Source organism: Rhinolophus sinicus, chromosome 18, assembly GCF_057876585.1.
Source record: "Rhinolophus sinicus isolate RSI-liver-muscle chromosome 18, RSI-T2T, whole genome shotgun sequence".
NCBI lineage: Eukaryota > Metazoa > Chordata > Mammalia > Chiroptera > Rhinolophidae > Rhinolophus > Rhinolophus sinicus.
This window is the reverse complement of record NC_142518.1, coordinates 650,465-671,521: the sequence shown is the minus strand read 5'-3', so window position 1 is coordinate 671,521 and position 21,057 is coordinate 650,465. Positions and strand designations below refer to the sequence as shown.

The window sequence follows — 21,057 nt, the reverse complement described above, 5'->3', positions numbered from 1 at the left end:
GCCCCAGGAAGGCAGACACACAGGGCGAACGCAGCCACGTGAAGACGGACGTCTGCAGAGATGCGTCTACAAGCCAAGGACCCCCAAGGTTGACGCCAGCCCCAGGAGCTGGGAAAGGCCAGGGGGGACCATCTCCTGGGGCCTCTGGAGAGAGCGTGGCCCTGGGACACCCTGAGGGCAGACTCCTGGTCTCCGGACAGGGGGAGGAAGCATTCCTGTGGTCGTAAGCCCTGCCCTCAATTTCGAGGTCCAGGATACAACTGTCCACCTGCCACAGATCACGTCTCCTGGTGGGTGACCAGCCCACGTGGAGACGAAAACCATTCTCCCCTGAAGGGATGGACCAGACCCCCTCTCCCTCATCCCCGCTCAGGGGTGTTGCACATCTGGTTAAGTATTCAGGCAATTCTGCTACATACAGGAGGTATGGGGTGCAACTGTAGCTCACCTATTCCTGTGTGTTACTTTGTAACACGATTGTAATCGATACAATAGTGTCATTCATTATATAGAATGAATGTAGCTGGCTGATTACTGCGTTACTTTGTAGCAGACTATTGTCATCAACACGATAGTACCATGTATATACTATAGCTGATGAGTTACTTTGTGACTGTGTCATATACCAGGGAGATTAATATCACAGCATCATTTGTGACATACAGGCTGAAGGGCCGGGGACAGAGACCGGCCAGTGAAGGGCAGGGAGGGGACCACGGACAAGGGGACCTGCAGATGCACTGGGAGGAACCAGGGTCTTTGGCAAACGTGGGGGGCTGCCCAGAGATAAGGAGGCAGGTCGAGAGGTCGCCCCCTGTTACGACACGTCCGTCCAGCTCCTCTCTGCTGCTGGGGACGCTGTGATAAGGGAGGGGTGGCCACAACCGGAGACTGAGTCAGACGGCTCTGCGGCCACACCTGGTGCCCAGGGCGAGCAAAGGAGCTGCTCTCTTCTTCCTTCCTTCTTTCTCTTTCATGCTTTCTCCTTCTTTCTTTGTTGGCTTTTTCTTTCTTTTGTATTCTCTGTCTTTTGTCCTTTTTCTTCTGTTTTTCTTTTCTTATTTTCTCGCTCTCTTTTTTTCTTTTCCTCTATGTTTCTTCCTTCTTTTTTCTTTTCTTTCCCTTTTTCCCCCTAAAAGGCCGAAGCAGAAAGAAAGCAGAGGACACCACAGAAAAGCACTGTGGCAGGTCAGGCAGAAGGACGAAGGCTCATGGGCTCGGCACCCGAGGATGCCAGCTGAGCCCCCGGCTGTGGGGGCGTCGAGACACAGCCCAGTGTCGGCGGTGCAGACCCAAGGGCCACCGGGCACGCGGCAGGGTGGGTGAGGGCCGGGCCCCTGACAGAGCACGGGTCACACGGCCGCTTCACACAGGACGGCCCCCAGGTGCAGCCACACGCTCAGCCCAGCTCGGGTTGGCTGTGAGCCCGAGGAAGGCTAGGGCTTGGTCTGTGGGGCATCTCTGCACGGGGGGCCCCAGCAAGGCTGGCGGCATATCCAGGGTCAGGCAGTGTAGCCACCTTTGGGGTAAATGCCGACGTCTCCGGCTGGAGGACCAAACACCACCTCCACCTCGAGCTCCCATCGCCACCGACTTGCAACAAGCTGCTCTGTCACCCGCTTGGTGCCTCCGACAAGCAGACAGGACCAGACAGCGAAACTGACGATTGGGACAAATAAATGGGGGGCTGGAGGCTGGACAGCTTTTTTGTGCGCAGAAAATCCAGCCCTCGAAGGGCAGGGTCCTGTGTGGGCAACACAGGAAGAGAAAACGGGAAATGGGAAGGGGTAGTGGGGGAGGCCAGGACACGGCCACTGGCTGCGAAAGACACCACAACAGGGCCTTCCGACCCAGCCAGGGGCACCTGCATGCAGCCCCGAGGGTACATGACACACCCGCACAGGGACACGGCCAGCTCTGCCAGGACGGCAGGGCTGCAGGAGCCTGCCTCCTGAAAACGTTGCGTCTACTGGCACCAGGGACAGCAAGTGACAGCCCAGCGCCACCCAGCTGCCACTCCAGACGGCTGTTGCATGCTCCCAGGCGGCTGAACAGCTCCAAACGGCCCCCGGTCCCTGCCCACGACCCTGGGAAGTGACACCCCAAAGCAGCCCCATAGCTGGGCCCGCACACCCAGCACCGAGACCGGAGCAAGGAATGGGCTTCTGAGAGATGCAGACACACCTGTGTGGCCCAGCTTCCCGGGCCTCCAGCTCTTCTGGTGCCGTTTACCAGGCAGCTTTGGGGCACGGAGGCCGACTCTTTCTTACGAGGACACTGCCATCGGGTTCAGGGCCCATTTTAAGCCAGGACGACCTCATGTCACATCCTTCCCTTTGTCACATCTGCAAACACCTTAATCCCAAACAAGGTCACGTGTGCTAATAGAACATGACCCCAATGACAGTGTCCTCATCAGAGACAGAAGAGGGGGGACACAGACACAGAGGAGACGCCACGTGGAGATGGAGGCAGAGATGGGAGGGAGGCGGCCACCAGCCCAGGGACGCCTGGAGCCCCCAGGAGCTGGAAGGGGCAGGAGGGACCGTCCCCTGGGGCGTCCGGAGGGAGGTGGCCCTGGGACACCTTGAGGGCACACTCCTGGTCCCCAGGACGGGGGAGGATGGGTGACTGAGTTTAAGGCCCCTGGATTGTGGTCATTTATCTCAGCCTCCCCAGCAGTCACATAACAACAACATTCTTCCTCTCTCATCTCCCCACACTCAGCCCTGCTCCCCACCCCGGCCTCTGGGAACCCAGCCTGGGTCCCTGACCCCCATCCCAGGAAACAGGACATGGGACTCTGTGTGATTCCCAAGCCACCCGCGTCTACAGCTGACCCGTCCATTCCGGAAGCTTCCGGTCTTGCGACATGGCCTTGGGCTGACATCCCAGGAGCTGATTAATTTCAATCCATCCAGATAAATCAAAGCCCCCCCGCCCCCCGTCCCCAGGGTCATGTCCATTCACAGAGCCGTAGGTAGTGTTTCCTCAGAAACTTATCTTTTTAGCTCAGAAAGAGAAGCTGCGGTGTCTTGCCCATAATCTCAGGAGACCAGCCCCTGGGGGGGCGCAGGGGGGGTTACCACAGACAACGCCTTGTGGATGCAATTCGCTAGGGTTGCAACATGGGACACGTCAGGTCTCGGCCGCAGTGATAGCAGGCGGCTCCCGCCCCCCACCCCCAGGAGAATGGGGGCGTCCTCGTTTCTGTGCTCGATGCCCAGGGGTCTCTTGCAAGACGCTGGCTGTTCGTGCCCTTTGCTCTGTCCTGACCTAAGTGGGGATGCTTTGAAATGCAATCTTCCTTATCAGCAGCACAGCCCCTCGGAAACGCCCGTTTCTCCCTAGTTGAGACTTCTGATGGGACCCCGAGGTCCCCACACGGGCAGGCACCTCCCACGGCGTCTCTGCCTGCATCGTTCCCTCCCTCCCTCCCTTCCTGGCAACCTGGCAGGAGCCCAGCAGACCCGGCCCAAAGGGTCAGCACGTAGCTGCAGCGAGTGGCCATAAACAGCAGTGTCCTGTGGTCTGCATGGGTCGCCCTCATCCTGTCCCTGTGTCCCTCGCCCTCGTGCCGCTGGCTCAAAATGTGCAAGGAGGCTGGGCGTCTTCGCCCCTCATCTAGAGGCCTGGGGGTGCGATGTCCGCTATTTCAGGCGGCTGTTGGAAACCCTGTGCCTCGGTGAGAGAGAGACAGAGGGAGGGACGGCGACAGAGAGGAAGGCAGATAAAGAGATCAATAGATCAAAAGGCAGATACACAGATGATAGATAAATGCATAGATTCATCGATAGATGAGCGATGACAGGTGATTGAGAGATGACTTACACAGATGACATGTAGACGACACCTGTTCCCGAATCCTAACAGACATGAGTAGAAGGGGGTCCACACAGGTCACCTCCTTCCCGCCCCCACCACTTGCCAGGTGAGAGAATGTGGACTAAATACTTGCTATGGCTGACGGGGCGGCTTCCACCTCTGACATGGGGACGGACACGCCTCCTTCTCTGGGGACAGGTTTCCCCTCCGATCCTGAGACCCTGGTGCCCAGCTACCAAGTCGGGACGTGGGGACACTGGGCACAAAGCCCCAGAGGCCCCTCCACTCGCTGAACCCCGCTGGGCGGGCGTCTTCCTGGTCTCGGGGTGCCCACTTCTGCACTTGCTTTCCTGCTACTAGGAATGACTCCCGTTGCCCTCGCTGTGACTTCCCCAGGGTGGGCAGTAGGTGGTGCAGAATGTCTTCTTCCAGGAGAAAGGCGCTTGTGAGGAGAGTTTATTTCATAGCAACAGGAGTCACCCCCACACCGGCCACCACGGAAAGAACGCATGTGCATTCCAAGCAATTGGGACAATCCCACAAAGGCAGGGAACACCCGAGAATGCCGACACAGCAGCCACAGGCACGTACGTGTGTGTGTGTGTGCGTGTGTGTGTGTGTGTGTGTGTGCAGCACTGTCTTTGCTTGTCTCCACTTAACATTCGGTCATTTGCGCCTTCCTATGTCAAAACTTGCTTCTCACTCGCGATTTCTTCCCCAAGGCACTAGCCTATGTTCTCTATAAAAATGGATTTTTTTTTTTCTTCTGGAGTCAAAAATGCAAACAAATTCCCTGAAGTTTGAAGAAAACCACCCCTGACATTCTGGTGCTGTCTTTGAATATTATGGACCGTCCTGCACCAGCGCAGGCATCTCTGTACCTTTCCTGCGTGTTGCATCCTCTTAGATGGTGAACTCAGAACAAGGGCCTTGTCCACAGCCGGTGGGACCGTCCCAAGCCTGGGAGGCCGTGGAGATACGTCACGTCTGGCCGTTTCATCCTGCCTCCTCCTTTGCAGCTTCGCCTATGTCACATCCCTCGTGGACGGTCCAGCATGTGGCCGTTGAGATAAAGGGGCGTCGGGCAGTGTACCTCCCACCCCCACATCGCTTACAAAAGGAACCCAGGAGCCCACACCGACACCAGTGACGGAATGCAGAGGCGTCTCCACCAGGAGTCTGTGTCCTTCGTCCCTGTCACCCTGTCACCGCCATTGTACTGTGCACAGCCTGGTGACCACCTGCAAGGATATCCAACGCATACCCACTCACCAAAGGGGATCCACTCTGGAACTTTCTAGAAGCCCATCAATCGTCTCCCTGTCTTATCACCTGGACATTCGCTAGCTGCTTAGTGGGACAGGTGGTCACTGCTCAGTGGGACAGGTGGTTCCAAATCTGAGCTGGCATCACTCCCATCCGCCACGGCCCTCAGAGCCGTTGGCCAGGTGGCCGCCCGCCGTCAGCGGACTCGGAAGCAAGCAGGCGGAAAGGCCGCGGGGCTGCGAGGGGACGGTGTGTGGGGAGTCACGTCAGAAACTCTTCACACAGCCAGTGCACGCCCCTCGGAAGGGACGTTTTCGGAGCCATGGGGGGCCGACCCAATTTCTGCGTGCCCACTCGCAGAGGACCGCGTTTCCTCCACCGTGAGAATGTCCTCGGGTTCCTGTGAGCCCAGAGGTGGCTGATAGTTATCCCAGGAAACCTGAGAGAGAGAAAATGCAGAGCACCGGTGAGGCCACCCACTCGGGTCCCTGGCTGGGCCACCGAGCACACCGCAGTAAGAGCTGCACCGTGCACTGTCGCCAGGAGATGGACGCAGCCCAGATGCCCACCAGTGGGAGAACGGACAAACACCATGCTTCCCCCAAAATAAGACCCGGTCTTATACCATATTTCCCCAAAAATAAGACCGGGTCTTATATTTTTGCTCCAAAAGATGCATTAGAGCGTATTTTCAGGGGACGTCTTATTTTTTCATGTACAACAGTCTACATTTATTCCAATACAGTCATGTCATCTTCTTCTGGAGCATCGTCATAAGGTACCAGATACCTCCGTCTGGCTGACGACTTAACTGGGGCTAATTTTCAGGGAAACACGGTAAATGTGGTCCATCCACACAGGGGAATGTCCTTAGGCCACGAGTCACAAATGTCACTCACTGTGTGACTCCATTTACGTGAAACGTCCAGAACAGACTCATCCACAGACAGGAAGTGGGTGCGTGTCGTCAGGGGCTGGGGGAGGGAGACGTGGGGTGACGGCTAATGGGGACGGGCCTCCTTTTGGGGGGTGGAATGTGCTGGAACCATTTACAAATGGCGGTTGCACGACACTGTGAATGCACTAAATGGCCCTGAGTTTTGTGCCCTTTACATTGTGAATTCGTCCCTGAGCCGCTGGAAATGACACGGAGAGCTGGGTAGTCACCTTCCTCTGGGGACAGACACATAGCCCTGACTGGGGACAGTCGGTCCCACCCTCACGCTCATGATTCCTGCTGTACACCCTGCCTGCCCCTCCCCTGGCCCAGGGTCCAGCGTCCAGCACCCAGCCCGTCCAGCGGCCCCGGGCCACCACCTCCAAGGCCCACGTGGGCTTCCCAGCCCCCAGGACACAAGGGTCAGAGAAATTCCCTTTGAGGACAGCAGTGGCTTCCTCCACCCTACATGCCGGTGGCCACGGGGAACCAGGTGGGTGCTGCTTTCCTTGAAGAGGTCACCTTAAATTTAAGAGGGGGTGGCGTCGGCCAGCCTGGGGCAGTACGTTCACGTATCAAATGCCCACTGTGAAAGAAAGACCCTGATATCCACCCACCGGCCACTCTTGGCTCTTACAGAAGGGGCGTTTCCTGGATCCCACACTTGAGAAAGAGGGACCTAGACAGGTTTGGGGGGCAGCCAGTGCAGCCCAGAGGGACCCTGGGTAGGCGGCTGGTCTGCGCCTTCATTTCTTCTACTCAATAAAGCTTGCTGGGTCGATCACTGAGATATACTAAGCAGCCCCAGAAAACCATAGCTGCACCCCAATTTTATCCAGGACCCTTACACTCTGCTGTGAGGGGAGACAGGCTTCCTGGCACCCCAGGGGAGCTCCCAGGGGTTGGGGAGGGCTTCCCAAGGAAATGGCTTCAGGCCTGAACTTTGGGGTGTCTCACCTTTGTCACAGGGGAGCACATATATCAAACGGGACAAGTACGAACGCCCCCCAGAGGGTCCCTCAACCTCCAAGGAGCAGGGGTGGGTCTGGTTGCCCCCAGGGCAGGTAACCGGATATCGTGGGTTGAACCGTGGGTCCCCCTCAAAAAGATCACATCCTTGTGGAACCTGTGAATGGACCTTATTTAGAAATACGGTTTTTGCAGAGGTGACTAGTGAAGGCTCTGGAGACACGGTGATACAGGTCTCCACGGTGATCCCAGAACGAGAGAGAGAGAGAGAGAGAGAGAGAGAGAGAGAGAGAGAGAGAGACAGAGAGAGAGACAGAGAGACAGAGAGAGAGAGAGAGAGACAGACCAAGGGTCAGCCAGAAATTCCCACCAAGGAAACAGTCCTTCGCTCTGAGACCTGTTTCTTTCCTATGTGACGTATTTCGACTTTTGCCACCAGGGCCCTGGTGGATGGGCATTTGCAGAGACAGCAGGTGGATGGCTGAGGTCCCATCCCCTGCCCTCTGCCCCCTGCCTTCACCCCTCAGCTACAGGGGCGGACCTAGCCCTCAGGCCCGGGGAGCAGAGGGGACCCCTGCCCACGGGGCACCGTACCCCAAAGACACCACGGCCAGAAGGCGCAGAGGGCAGAGGCACTCACCTCAGGCAAGAACACAAACGTGCCAGTCACCTCCCTTTTCACCTGGGGAATTGGGGGGAATAGCTTCTGTCTCAGCGAGAACCTGAAAGAGAAACAATGACGGGGTTTGCACGCTGGCAGCCTGAGCCCTGAGGGGGGCGCTGTCCCTTCCTAGACAAACCCAGGGCACGTGTCCATGGCCTGGCCCGGTTTGCATGCACCCGGCCGCCATCACGGAGAAGCCCCGAAGCGTGGCCGCAGCCTGATGGAGCGGGTGCACTGACCAGTGTGCACCTGTCTGCTGGGCCGGCCAGCAGCCTGGCTCGCAGGGGCGCCGCTGACGCGGGAGGGAGCGCCTGCCCCCAGCACGGAGCCCTGCCCGCCCTCACCCGGCTGCACCCCTCCTGCAGCAGATGGTGCACAGGGGAGCTGAGAACAGCCGGCCACCACTGGCCCCGTCCGGTCACCCCGAGACCTGCCCTGAGGCCTCCGCCTGTCTGCCCAAGTGCGGCGTGGGGGGGGGGGGGCTGCACCCTCCAGACACCCCAACCCTCCGAGTGCCCACAGTTCTCATGTCAGACACCCCAGGACTTCCCAAGCACTGACAGGGGACCCCAAGTCCTTCCAAGTGTCACCCACGGCTTTTTTTTAGCTCCGTACATCCTCCAAAATCCCAGAGTCTGCCAAACCCCTGCCCAGGACTCTCCAGCAGGGTCATTTCAGTCCTTCCTTTCGGATGGTCCGGGGGACCCTGGGGGAGAGGGGAGGCCCCCACCCCATCCACAGCTGCAGCCAGGGTCTTCAGACACTCCCAGGGGGTGGGCGGGCGTTCATCGGACGTCACCCCGACTGGGCACGTGTGTGAGGAGGCGGCCCAGGAAGAGGGCGGAGCCCTGAGCCTGCCTGCGGGATTGATGGCCCGACCCGGACCCGCCCCTTGCACCGCGACGCCCTGTACCTCCCAACGGAGGCATGGGCCTCGGTGCTGCCCCCACGTGGCCGTCCTGAGCACCGCAACGCTTCTCGCTGCCCCTTGAACCTGAAGGTCAGCGAGGCACACAGGGGGTCCCTTCGCTCTCTGTGCTGAGCTCGTGATTTCTGTGCGTGCTGGGACCTCCGCGCCAGCTGGGGACACGAGTGGACTCTCCCAGGGACGGCTGGCTCTGTGTCTCACTTGGAATCCTTCTATTACTGACTGTGCAGGCATCCTCCCAGGCCCGAAATAATGAATGTGGTCACCTAACCGTGAAGGGGCTTTCAAAGGGAGAGGCGACCAGCGTTTATCTGAGATCCATGAGAATAGCTATTGGGGAAGCGTTGACTCAGGCAGAAGCCCAGACAGTGTTCCGATGGGGACACAAAGGCCAGGGGTGTTTATGACAAAGGGAGGGGACAGTGACATCACAGAAGGAAGGCGTTGCTATTGGTGCAGGTAACGTGACACAGGGACGCTGATGCTAAACAGTGTTTATAAGTTTCAGCCCAGAGGCATCCGTCCTGGAGTCACGACACCTGCTTTCTTGTTGTCTTTGCAAACAGCTCTTTGGGACACCAGGCTGCTAAGGCCCCGTCCTGAGGTGACTTTGCCCTGTTTTCACCTGCACAGGTTTGAGGCATCAGACGTGCCTGGCCGGCCCTCTGGGAGGGCAGCTCAGCTCCGTGTCAAACGGGCTCCGTGCATCATTACTTACAAGCGCAGCCCGCAGCGCGCAGCCCACAGCACGCAGCAGAGTGAAACTCCTCAGCCCTCCCCTCTGGAGAGAACCCCTGTGGATGTGTGGCCGCGCGTGGCGGCTGACGCCGCAGGCAACCGCGTAGCAGGCAGCGCTCCCTCCGCCCTGCCTCCCCAGCCCTAGCGGGTCTGAAACCTGCGTCGGTCTGTGGACGCGCCCCTGTGGCCGGTCCGTACAAGTGGGTCCGCCCCGCGAAGCCTCCTTCCCTGCGCACATGTTCGGAGTTGTTTTGGGGGGGGGGGCTTACCTCGTACACAGGAACATGAGGACGGTGATGAGCAGAGCCGCTGCCCCCACCACCAGCCCCACCAGGGCTACAGGGGGGCCCCGGAAGTCCGGCTCTGGGAGGCCTGCGGGGTGCGGGGGAGGGAGAGGAGCAGCGGGTCAGGACTGAGCCGGCCCTCGGGTTCATACACGAGCCCCACCCACCTCACTTTCAGACTCTGGGTTTGGGGGTGAAGCCGGGGGCGAGGAAGCAGGGCTGGAGCGGAGGCAGAGCGCACTTCAAGAAATAAGGATCAGAGGGAGCTGGGAACACAGGCAGGGAAGAGTTTCTCCTTCCTCGGGTGCTGTCCTCGCCCTCTCCACGCCCTGCTCGCAAGACAGAACCCACCAAATCCGTCCCCCCCCCCCCCCCCCCCCCGTGAGGGCACAATGCCTTCCTTCTCAGCGGGTATTGACTTGCAACATTGCACTGAACACACAAAGGAATGAACGCATGATTGTGACATGTCAAGGACGGATGGGTGTGTGCGCCCTGGACCACTCCTACAGCTGGGAGGCTCACGTGTGCCTTCGGTAGCTCCTCTCAGGTGGTGCTGGTGGTTGGGGGGTGACCAGCCTGTATGGCTTTTAGGCATCCAGCAGCTGCACGCTTAGAGCTCGTGCCCTGTTGGCCTCGGAAGTGGGAGCACGCCTGGGGTGACATCCTGGGGCTGGGGGGCAGCCTCTGGGGCCTTAGAGACACCTCAGTGGGTAACACAGAGGGGCTTGTGCCCCTATGGTTGAGTCTGGCAGAGGCTTCCTACAGGGTGACCCCAGAAACATGGGAGGGGGTGCGGGGGACCAGGAAGCACTGCAGATGGTGTGTTCAGGCAGAGAGCAGGCAGGAGCAGCCTGGTCCCCTCTGCTGGCAGGGGCACCGCGGTGGGCCCCAGGGACGCTGAGATGAAAGACACGTCCACGTCCTAAACCCTGAATGGGGCCTGGAAATGGGGTCCCTGTAGATGGGACTAAGTGAGGGGTCTGAGATGAGGTCGTCCTGGATCAGGGGGCCCTGAAGCAATGACAGTGTCCTCGTCAGAGACAGAAGAGGAGGGACAGACCAGAGGAGACGGCATGTGGAGACGGAGGCAGAGATGGGAGGGAGGCAGCCACCAGCCCAGGGACAGGCACCCACCGAAGTGCAGTGTGACACTCCAGTCACTCCAAAGGTCTTTGTACGCGTACTTCACTCTCACTCGAAAGGTATTCTCGGCTCTCGCGGCAGAACTGGGAATCAGGTACACGTTTTTATCACTTCCTCTTTGGAAAACCTTTCAAAGAAAAGAGGGTCGTTTGTGACCTGCGTTGGTGACAAACCCTGAAATAGCAGAAGGCATGAGACATGGCAGTCACATCATGTCTGAGGACGTCCTGGCAGGAAAGAGTCTTGACCACCTGGCCGCAGCAGAGCTGCTGCCTCCTTTGCCCCATCTTGATGCCCAGCGGGGAGGGATGTTCGGGGGCCCCCTCTCCCCACCTGGCACTCACAGCTGTCTGTGCAGCGTCTGCATCTGGGGCTGACTCCCCCACGCCCTTGGGAGCTGGGGTTGCAGTTGCTCTGACTCTACACACGGCAAGGTGGGGAGGGAACCCCGCCAGACACAGATTCTGGCGGCACAGGTGGACTGTGAATCAGAATCCCCCCTCGCCACCAGTTGGCCCTGGAGGGCGACTGCAGCTCCTGCTCTGGGTGACAACAAAGTGGGTTCCTGCACAGACTGAGGTGTCCTCCTGGATGAAGGCCCCACCATCCACACCAGGGCACTAGGGTTTGTGAGTGTGCAGAGGCCGGAGAGAGAGAGAGAGACGGATGGGATGCCGGGGACTGGTGGTCGATAGGAAAAGCAGAAATATCCGGGGGGTCCTTCTGGGGAAGGTCCTGGGGGGACGCATGCACGGATGAGGGCTGTTTCCTGAGAATGTCACGGCATGTCCTTCCTGTGCAAACTCCAGTCTCATTCCTGTCACAGAGGCGACGGAGCAGGGCAGACGCAGTTCTGCCGTCCTTTGCATTCTGGAGGTCATGACCTTTCCTCCAAGGCAACGTCTGAAGGTGGATAGTCACGGCCGTTTGCACGACCCTGAAGCACCCTGGACACGCTCTTGGCTGTTCCTCTCGGCTGAAGGACCCAAGCTTGTTTCTCTCGCCCTCGCACATATGCGGCCAAAACCTGTGCGTTTCATCAGCTGGGCTTCTCCCCTTAGACCCAGCGGGTCGCATGCTGTCTTCGGTCGCAGCCACAATGGCCCTGGGGCAGCGACCCAAGGGGCAGACATGCATCTGGAGAGCTGCTGGGCCAGCCAACGAAGACGGACTGAGAGGCGGCCCGGCCACCAAGGAGGGTCCCCGGGCAGCGGGAAGGCACACGTGCTGGTTGTACAACGCCAGCTGTGCTGGACCTCAGACATGATCTGAGCAGGACGTGAGGCTGAGAGGATATGGATGTGGCCCCATGGGAGCCTCACGCAGCTGCTAACCTTCCTTCCACTTTCCAGGCCACTCCCAGTGTGGTCCGTGGGCCAGGTGAGACCACAGGACCCCAAGTGATGGAGCACCTGGCAGGTAGCCGTGCTCCCTCCGGAGGCCCCAGGGGACGGTCCCTCCTGCCCCTTCCAGCTCCTGGGGGCTCCAGGCGTCCCTGGGCTGGTGGCCGCCTCCCTCCCACCTCTGCCTCTGTCTCCACGTGGCGTCTCCTCTGTGTCTGTGTCCCTCCTCTTCTGTCTCTGATGAGGACACTGTCATTGGGTTCAGGGCCCCCTGATTCAGGATGATGTCACCTTAGCTCACTCACTCAGTCCCATCTGCACAGACCCTGTTTCCAGATACGGTCCCATCCTGAGGTTCCAGGTGGACATGAATTTGGGGGGACACTGTTCCTCTCACTACAGTCTGAGCTGAAAAGGTTCAGGGGGCTGCATTTCAAAGAGGGATGTCTCTCTGTCCACGGGTGGAAGATGACCAGCTACGTGAGCTCAGGCATCAAGAAAACAGCTTCGCCAGCCAAGGCCAAAGCCTGGCGACTGCTAAGGGGCTTGGGGGTGGCCCACAGCTGCGCTGTGCAGTGGTCACAGTGAGGGCTGAACTTGTCTAGAGCCCCAGAAAGGCATGTCATAGAGAAAAAAAAACCATACTTACGGGATCTCTCTTGGAGGAGCTGCCCTGTAAAAAGAGCAGAAAGCATAAATAAGTGGCTGTGTTTTCAGCCTTGTACGCAAACCTGGGGAACCACTTGGAACCCCAGAGTTGGTGTGAAGGTTCTTTGAGGTTGAAGATATTTGAGGTTCAACAGATGCCAAAAAATGCCTTCCAGAAGCTTCCCTTTTCTGACCCAAAGCAGAAAACTTCTGGGAATGAGGAATGCTGAAAATTCCCTCTTTGGGGCCACCTCCCTCCCGGGAAAGAAAGCTGAGTGAAATTAACATAAGTTCTGTCTCCTGGGGAGTTTTATGGCCACAAAGAAGATTGAAAAGATCACTCATGACTGCATAAACTGACCTTATCACACTTTATTTCCAGTTTGTTCTCCTACGAAACCCCTCTGTCTTTCCTAAAGAAACCCATTTTGTCTTGCCAAAAAAGCCTTCCCCCCCTTTCCCCTATTAAGTTAGGTAGATAAGTACCTAACTTCAACTATTTAAGGAGTCACTTCTTTTTTGAGCTGCCCTATGCATGTGAATAAAACTTTGCTTTTTTTCCCCCCTCCCCTTACGCTACCGTTTGTTGATTTAATTTGCATGCCCCAGATGCAGAACCTAAGAGGGTTGAGGAAACATTTTTCTTCCTCAACACCAAATACACTTCCTGTGAATTTACGTCTGGCTGGTAACTCTGCTCTGGGGATATTATGAGTGAAGGAGAATGGAGAGCCCACAATAGCATTTTGTTCTGCGTCAGTGAACTTGCCAACGTCTAGGAACGAGTAGACCCTCAGTCATCCTGTCAGGGGTATTTACTGAATGTGTACATGAGGTGCCATGTGGGAAACTGGATGGGAGCTTACTACCAAAGGTGAGCTGCTCGTGGCACTCCTGGTGCCTGAGGCTTGATGGGCAGAGGACACTCAGGGCTGTACACCGGCTGGGCATGAAGGTTGGCAATTCACTCATCCCCTGTGGGTGGGGCCCTGGCGTCAGAGGAAATGGTGCCCATGCTAGAGGCTCCCCTAAACTGTGAGTCTTCACAGAGATGGGGCAGATGGGACAGGGATCCGGGAATGGGGGTGTGACAACAGAGAGAATACAGGTGGCTCACCTATGTGATGTCATCTACCTGAGGTCATCTGCCTAAAGTCATCCGTGTTGTCACCTGACAGAGGTCACCTGTGTGCAATTACTGGTGTGAGGTCACCTGTGTCAGGTCATCTACTGATGTCACTTGTGTGAGCTCCCTCATGTGAGAGACCTGTCTTTGGTCACCTGTGTGACATCACCTGTGTGAGGTCATCTGAAAGGTTATCTGCTGAGGTCACCTATGTGAGGTCAGCTGTTTGAAGTCACCTGTGAGAAACCAGTGTGGGATCACCCATGTAAGGTCACAGGTGAGGTCCCCTGTGTGAAGTCACCTGTGTGAGGTCACCTGTGTGAGGTCACCTGTGTGAGGTAACTTGTCTGAAGTCACCTGTTTTATGTCACCTGTGAGGAACCAGTGTGGGATCACCTGAGGAACCAAGGTGACAGGTGAGGTCACCTGAGTGAGGTCACAGGTGAGGTCACCTGAGTGAGGTCACAGGTGAGGTCACCTGAGTGAGGTCACAGGTGAGGTCACCTGAGTGAGGTCACCTGAGTGAGGTCACCTGAGTGAAGTCACAGGTGAGGTCATCTGTCTGAGGTCATGTACGTGCACACTGGCGAGGTGCCTGCCCACAGGCAGGAGCAGACCTTGCAGCTTCGTGGTGGTCACATCCAGCGCCCTGACTTTCCTGCAAGACCCAAACCCAACCTCTGGGAAGGGTGTTCACTCAGGAGAGACACAACCCAACTTGTGTTTTCCAAGCTCCTGGCGATGAGCGCTTGACACCTGGACTGGACGTTGTGGTCACCAGCAGAGCGTTCGAGAATGCCCCACCGAGCGATGAAAAGGGATGTGGGCCGTGCAGAGAGGGGCTGATGAGGCCCGGGCATGAGACGTGGGGGGAGGGGCCAAGGAGTGGACCACGTGGAGAGGCAGGTAGGACAGCAGGTCCCGGGGCTTGTGGGGGGCCCTGTGGGAATCAGAGGGCGACCTCCAGGACAGGGACGCAGGCATGAGGCCTGGGGCCATGGGAAATCAACACATGTGTGACCGGTGAGAAGTCCTCAGCTCCAAGAGTCGGGGACAAGTCCAGATCTCAGGTTCCCAAATCTCATTTAACCTGGAGGGGGAGGGATGGGGCGCAGACACGGGGGGAGGAAGTGGACAGCTTGAAAGTGAGGAGTGGATTCCCCACGAGTCACTGTTCCCAGCCCACTTTCAGATTTTGTTTGAAAACATAATGAAAGTGGATACAGGCTGAATGATTCCAACTCTAGGACATTCTGGCAAAACGCAGAAGTGTGGAGACAGTGAAAAGATCCACTGAGAGTGACCCTCGTGTCCACTGTGGACTTTGGGTGATGAGGACGTGTCCGTGTGAGTTCATCCACTGTGACAAATGTCTCATCCAGTGGGGGGAGGCGGACCGTGGGGGAGGATGTGTGTGGGTGTGGACAGAGGGTACATGGGAAATCTCTGCCCTCAATTTTGCTGCGAACCTAAAACTCTTCTGAAAAATACAGTGTATTTAAAAGGAAAAAAGGTTAATAAAAGGGGCAAGCAATGAACAGTCTGAAAATAACACAATTCCAATGACAAGAGCATCCAAACGAATAAAATACTCAGGAGTCCCTTTAACAGAAGACGAGCAAGCCTGGTATGCTGAAAACTGTGGAACGTTATGGAAATAAATGAAAGGAAACTGAAATAAATGGAAAGATGCCCCAGAACACTTCATCTTGTGAAGATAACAACACCCCAAAACTTGATCTATAGATTCAGTATAATCTCTATCAAAATACCAACATTTTCTTTTTCTGAATTACACAAGCTGATTGTAAAACCCACATTGAATTGCCAAGGCCCCCGAGAAGCCAAAACGATCTTGAAAAAGAGCCTCGAACCTGGAGACACCACATGTCCCGGTTGCAAAACACACTACAAATTTACAGTCACCAAAACGGTGTGGTCATAGCACAAAGACAGACCTACAGACCCACAGACGAGAACAGAGCGCCCAGAAATAAACCCTTTGTTTATGGTCAAATGATTTTTGAGACGGGCACCAAGACCACTCCACGGGGAAAAGACGGCCCTTTCAACAAACGTTGCCGGGAAAACCAGATATCCGCATGCAAGAGAATGCAGTGGGACCCCCTACTTCACACCAAATAGAAAAATGATCCCGAGGTAGATGAAAGACCTAAACGTACGAGCTCCAACTGTGCCACTCTGAGACTCAAACATTGTTGTCATTGCGATGCCTTGGGCTAAGCAAACTCATGCGCTGGGTATGACACCGTAGGATAAGGGACCAAAGAAAAACCAGTCCTTGGATTTCATCAAAAAAGAAGAACGGATGGCACTTTCATGGCAAAGAGAGGGTGAAGGACCAACGTGGGAGAACTTTCTGGAGCAGCATGCAGTCCCTTAGCGAGAATTCGACCGCAAATGGGAGAAAGCATTGGACACAATCAATCTGTGGCCCTTCGCAGCGGTTTGGGGTCCCTACCTTTATTTGAAAGTCCAGTTCATAACACAAGATGTAACTTGAAATGTCAAATCGTATTTCAGGGTTGTCCCACCGAACGATGTGATGGGATCCATTATAGCTAATCGTGAGGTTTGCTGGTGGGTTGTATTTTTCTAAAGGGGAAAAAAAAAAGAAAAAGAAAAAGAAATAAGAAAATGCCAAGTTATAAATCCACAATGCAGTGGAATCAAGTAGATGAGTCCTACCTAGCAGAACGTAGCTTACTAGTAACTTGTCCCATTTTGTTTCTCCTGCATGAAAGCAAAACACCACTGGCCTAGGAAGCAAGACCTCCTTGGGTCAGCTGAGCGTGCATCTCAGGATGGCCCCTTCGTGCTATGTGAAACCCCAGGTACCTGCCCTCTGCCTCCATGTTGTTGAATTTCTGGAACCCCACGCAGAAATGCCAGAAGATGGGAATGTCCTCCTTTTCCACCCCTCATTTCCTCTGGGACACCCTACAACTCCGAGGGCTTAAGTCAACCACTATCTACACGGAGCCAACCAAAACGGGCTCACTTCCTGTCACCCTGCAGTCACCCCCGAGCTCAGCTAAGTTAAAAAAAAAAAAAAGACGCCACCCAATCCACCAGCCGGTTAGTCTGGAACCAGATGCTACGAGGACGCAGTGTCTGCCAGAAGCACGGCTTCCAAAAACACGCCTTTATTGGAACGAGGAATGCCAATGAAATTCTGACACACAATCGCCTACACTCAGGGTTAGAGGGTCCCCAGAGATCCAAGGGGGCTGTGTGACCTGCTACCTTGCTCTGTTCGCAAAAAGCCCAGGTCATACGAGGAAGAAAAGCACTGCCTGGGCATCAGGACCTTCCCTACCTCGTGCCTGGGCACGTTTGGGACAAGCTGACTTTACTCTTAGGATATCCACTCACTCTTGTTTACTCACAGAGTCCTTATCAGCAAATTCTCTTACTTGTAAGCCCCAAGCCAGTACTTGTGGGGCTTTCACAACTATTTGCAGACATTTGCAGACTGGCAGAAAATGTGTCACCTGACATGCCTCATCCCAGCTGAGATCAACCAGGGCAACACTCTGCTTTCTCATTTCAGCTCTCAGGTTGCCAACAAGGGGTGCTTGTGGTTGTGTGTGTGTGAGTGCAGTTTTGTGCTTTTCTTTGGTGATTTCTCTGTTGAACATGGCCCCCTAGGCCGTCTAGTGTTTCTGTACAAGATCGCAACACGTCACCTCAAAATATGACCCTTTGGTGTATGGGTGATTTTGAGTTCAAGGCAATTCAGAATCTACAGATGTAGAAAAATGCCTGCCCGGAACTTCCCTTATCTGAGAAGTGAGGACAGCCATGAATTCTCTCTGTGCAAGTTTTATGGACAAAAGAGGGTGGAAAGTCAGCACCGAGATGGGCCTGCTCAGAGAAACCTTACTAAGGTCACCCTTACCTTCCATTAATTTCCTCTGGGAGCTAAGACCCTCTTTCCTTTATCTACACCACAATTCATTGCTCTTTGTTAAAATGTCATATGAGTCCCTAAATCTAAACTTTTTTGGGGGGAGGAGTGTGATTTCTTTTCTATGGAGCCCCAACCCCATCCTGGGCATGTAAGAATTAAAAATAAAAATGAAATTTATATGCTTTTCTCCTATTAAGCTAGCATTTGTGAGTTTAATTCGCACTCCTCAGACACAGAACCTAACAGGGTAGAGGAAAAGATTTTTTTCTTTCCTTGCACTCCTAAGCACAAGAAGGCTGTGAGGTGCCTTACAGAGAAATACATGTGTTTGACAGTTTTGATGTGTTAGATAACACACCAACAATGTATATCCAATAAGGTGTCTTTAAACAGAAACACACGTCAAACAAGTTTACAGTGGTACCTCAGTTTTCAAAAGTCTCCATTGACAAACATTTCGGTTTACAAATGCCATAAATTTTATGGATCTATGGTATCATTAGATAGTAACATTCATGCTAAATTTGCAGTTTTAGGCATTGATTTTAAAGGTCTGGAATGGATTAAACCATTTTGCATTACTTTCTATGGGGAAACCGTGCCTCGGTTTTCGAATGTTTCAGAACTGAAACGGTCTTTTGGAATGGATTACGTTAGAAAACCGAGGTGCCGCAGTATATGCTGACCAGTTGATGAAAACGTTGTGACCAGAGACATCCTGTATGTTTCCCTAACAGTGATGATTGTTACTTCAGTGTTTTAGGAAATTTCAAGAATATCACTGCCACAAATAATGAGAATCTGCTGTATGTGACATCTTTCATGCGTGACACCAGTATACGTCTCTCCTGAATCCCATTCGAAGGCAGAATCATGCCCCCCCACCTGACCCCCCCTCTCTGCGTGGCTCCAGACCCCAAATCTAGATCCTAGATCTTGCTTGGGCTGTTCTGGGACCCAGCCCATCGTCCCATGCAGTCCTGGTACAAACCAAAACGCAGTGAAAGCAGATGGCTCACATGGGTATATGGGGGGGAGATGAGGGGGAGGCAAGGCAAGAAATTGTCTTACCCATTTCAGTGGCTTTAAATGGAGTAAAGTCCAAAAACTGGATTGCCGTCTCTTGGCTGGTTCCGTTCACCAAGAAGAAGTAATTATCTGTCGACTTGGGTTCGGCAAGTTGATCAAAGTGGCAGCCCACGTGTGTCCCCGTCGAGCCAACGAGGTAGTGGGGGCATTCCACCTCGTCATCCTCGTACCTGCAAGTTCCAAAGGGGCCAAGAAAAAGGCGGGGTTACATACGGTCATCGCACAAACCCAATGCCACGTTTTTATAATTGGGATTACACTTTGTTGAACAAAGAAAAAAAAAGGTGGAGGGCGTATCGTGTTGGGGACATATCATCCACAACAAAAGCTCTTCCTCACAACCCAGAAACCGAGGAAAAGCCAGGAGAGAGACAATTTTATCCCTGAATAAGCATGAAAACAGAATTAGATGTGTTTCCCAGGCGGTCGCCAAGAGGTTGCAACCGGGTTGAAATCTGGCCCTTTTCCTGATCTGAGCAGAGACATTCCTGTCCCTTTATGTCCTCAGGATAAAGTTGCTAATTTCTTCATCCCTTTAGGACCAGAGAAGGGTTTTCATTTGGAGCCAGGAGACAGCTGAAGTGAAACGCTTTTCCTTTCATTTCCTTTCTAGGTTTTTTTTTTTTTGTTTTTTTGTGTTTTTTTTTTACATTTCAGAGAGATGCCCCCAGGCCCTGGAGGAAACATCCCTCATGTGTGGAACCGGCCTGTGCCTTCTTTAGCATTGAACTTTAGGGTGCCCACACATATGTCCCACAGGCGCCTGGCTTACGTGGAGGTCCAGGCATATAGCTGGTACTGGACATCGGCGGGGGCGGCTGGGCCCGGCATCCAGGTGCAGTTCATGAACCGGATATTGTAAATGAGGCAGGAGAAGTTGACTGCTCTGGAACCTTCCTTGCCTGGAAAGGCAAGCACATGTCACCGGCTGCTCCACCGGCACCACCAGTGCCAGCACCTGCACGGTGGAGTCGAGGCTCGTCACTGTAGGAAAGCTGAGACTCCCGCGAAGGTGACGTCACCTGAGTTATGAAAGGCCAGCTTGTGCTGAAACACGTCCCCATCCGCAGTGACATTGATGGTCAGGAGGGCACCGCTATGCAGCACACAGTTGGGAAAGATGCAGAAGTAGGTGTTGTTGCCTTTGACCTGGAAGAGACACAATCATAACTATATAACCTGTGTGTCCAGCTCCCTTGGAGCTGTTCGATCTCGTGACAGTTCCATGAGGGACGCCCTCCCCCAGCTCCTTGGACAAACTGTACTCAGACTCGTCTGAGTCCCCTTCCCAGCCAGGTCCTGCCTTGGCCTGCCAAGCCCCGTTCTGGCAAAGAATCCTACTACATCAGATTATTGAAAATCCCCCCACCTTTGATTCTATAGCTGCTCAGACAATGTCACCCCAAAGACGCTACTTTGGCATAAAGATTATTTTGAGCTGAAGGCAACTGACAAACAGCACACACACGCATACGAAGGCCCTCTGCTTTTCCCCTATCTGCCAAAAAACGGAGCATACATTTCCCTTTGTGAAGGGGCCCTCCCTCTTTTCTACCAGGAAAGGCAGAATCAATCTTACCACCGAAGAAAATTCTAGACACTTACCAGCCCAGAGATGGCACCAAGAGGAAATATGTATAACAAATTTCTCTAAAACAACTCTTACCTTCCATTAGTTTCCCCAAATGTTCACCTTCCCACAGTTTACAGTCCCTAAAAGCCAAAACCTCCTTCCCTGTTTCTTCTCACTTCTATACAAATTTATTGTAGTTTGTGAACAACGGTAGATCGAGAGACTTCTTTGGGTCTAAACTATTTTTCCAGAAAGGCCTCTGTGTACATGTACAATTTAACATCAAATGAAAATTATGTGCTTCCCGCCCCCCCTTGTTAATCTCTCTTTTGTTAGTTTAATTTGCAGGACCCTGGCACCAGACCTAGGAGAGTAGAGGGAAAACTTTTTATTTTTCCACCCTTTCAATACCTAACCAAGTTCCTCTCAGTAATTTTCTATCCTCTCCTTCATCGTATCAAATGGCTATAAATCCCCAGCCCCTGGTGAATTCACACTTGAGTTGAATCACTCCCCTGTTATAATACCTAGTCTTAAATAAAGTCCTTCTTGCCTGTTTAATTTGTCTGGTGCACTGGTTGTGTTGT

At 54.5% G+C, this 21,057-nt stretch overlaps 1 protein-coding gene across 2 annotated transcripts in view; it reads right to left on the bottom strand.

Moving 5' to 3' along the window:
• Positions 1 to 4,263: 4,263 nt before the first annotated feature.
• LOC109439145 (granulocyte-macrophage colony-stimulating factor receptor subunit alpha-like) overlaps positions 4,264 to 21,057 on the bottom strand; it is a 32,446-nt gene continuing 15,652 nt past the window's right edge. For both annotated transcript variants that reach the window (XM_088794851.1, XM_088794852.1), the window contains 9 exons: positions 19,920 to 20,046; positions 19,670 to 19,799; positions 18,880 to 19,067; positions 16,357 to 16,490; positions 12,750 to 12,773; positions 10,749 to 10,884; positions 9,597 to 9,699; positions 7,638 to 7,719; positions 4,264 to 5,530 (listed from right to left, as the gene is read on the bottom strand). In XM_088794851.1, coding sequence (XP_088650977.1) covers positions 5,369 to 5,530; positions 7,638 to 7,719; positions 9,597 to 9,699; positions 10,749 to 10,884; positions 12,750 to 12,773; positions 16,357 to 16,490; positions 18,880 to 19,067; positions 19,670 to 19,799; positions 19,920 to 20,046 — 1,086 coding nt within the window. In that variant the 3' untranslated portion in view covers positions 4,264 to 5,368. The remainder of the gene's footprint in view (positions 5,531 to 7,637; positions 7,720 to 9,596; positions 9,700 to 10,748; positions 10,885 to 12,749; positions 12,774 to 16,356; positions 16,491 to 18,879; positions 19,068 to 19,669; positions 19,800 to 19,919; positions 20,047 to 21,057) is intronic.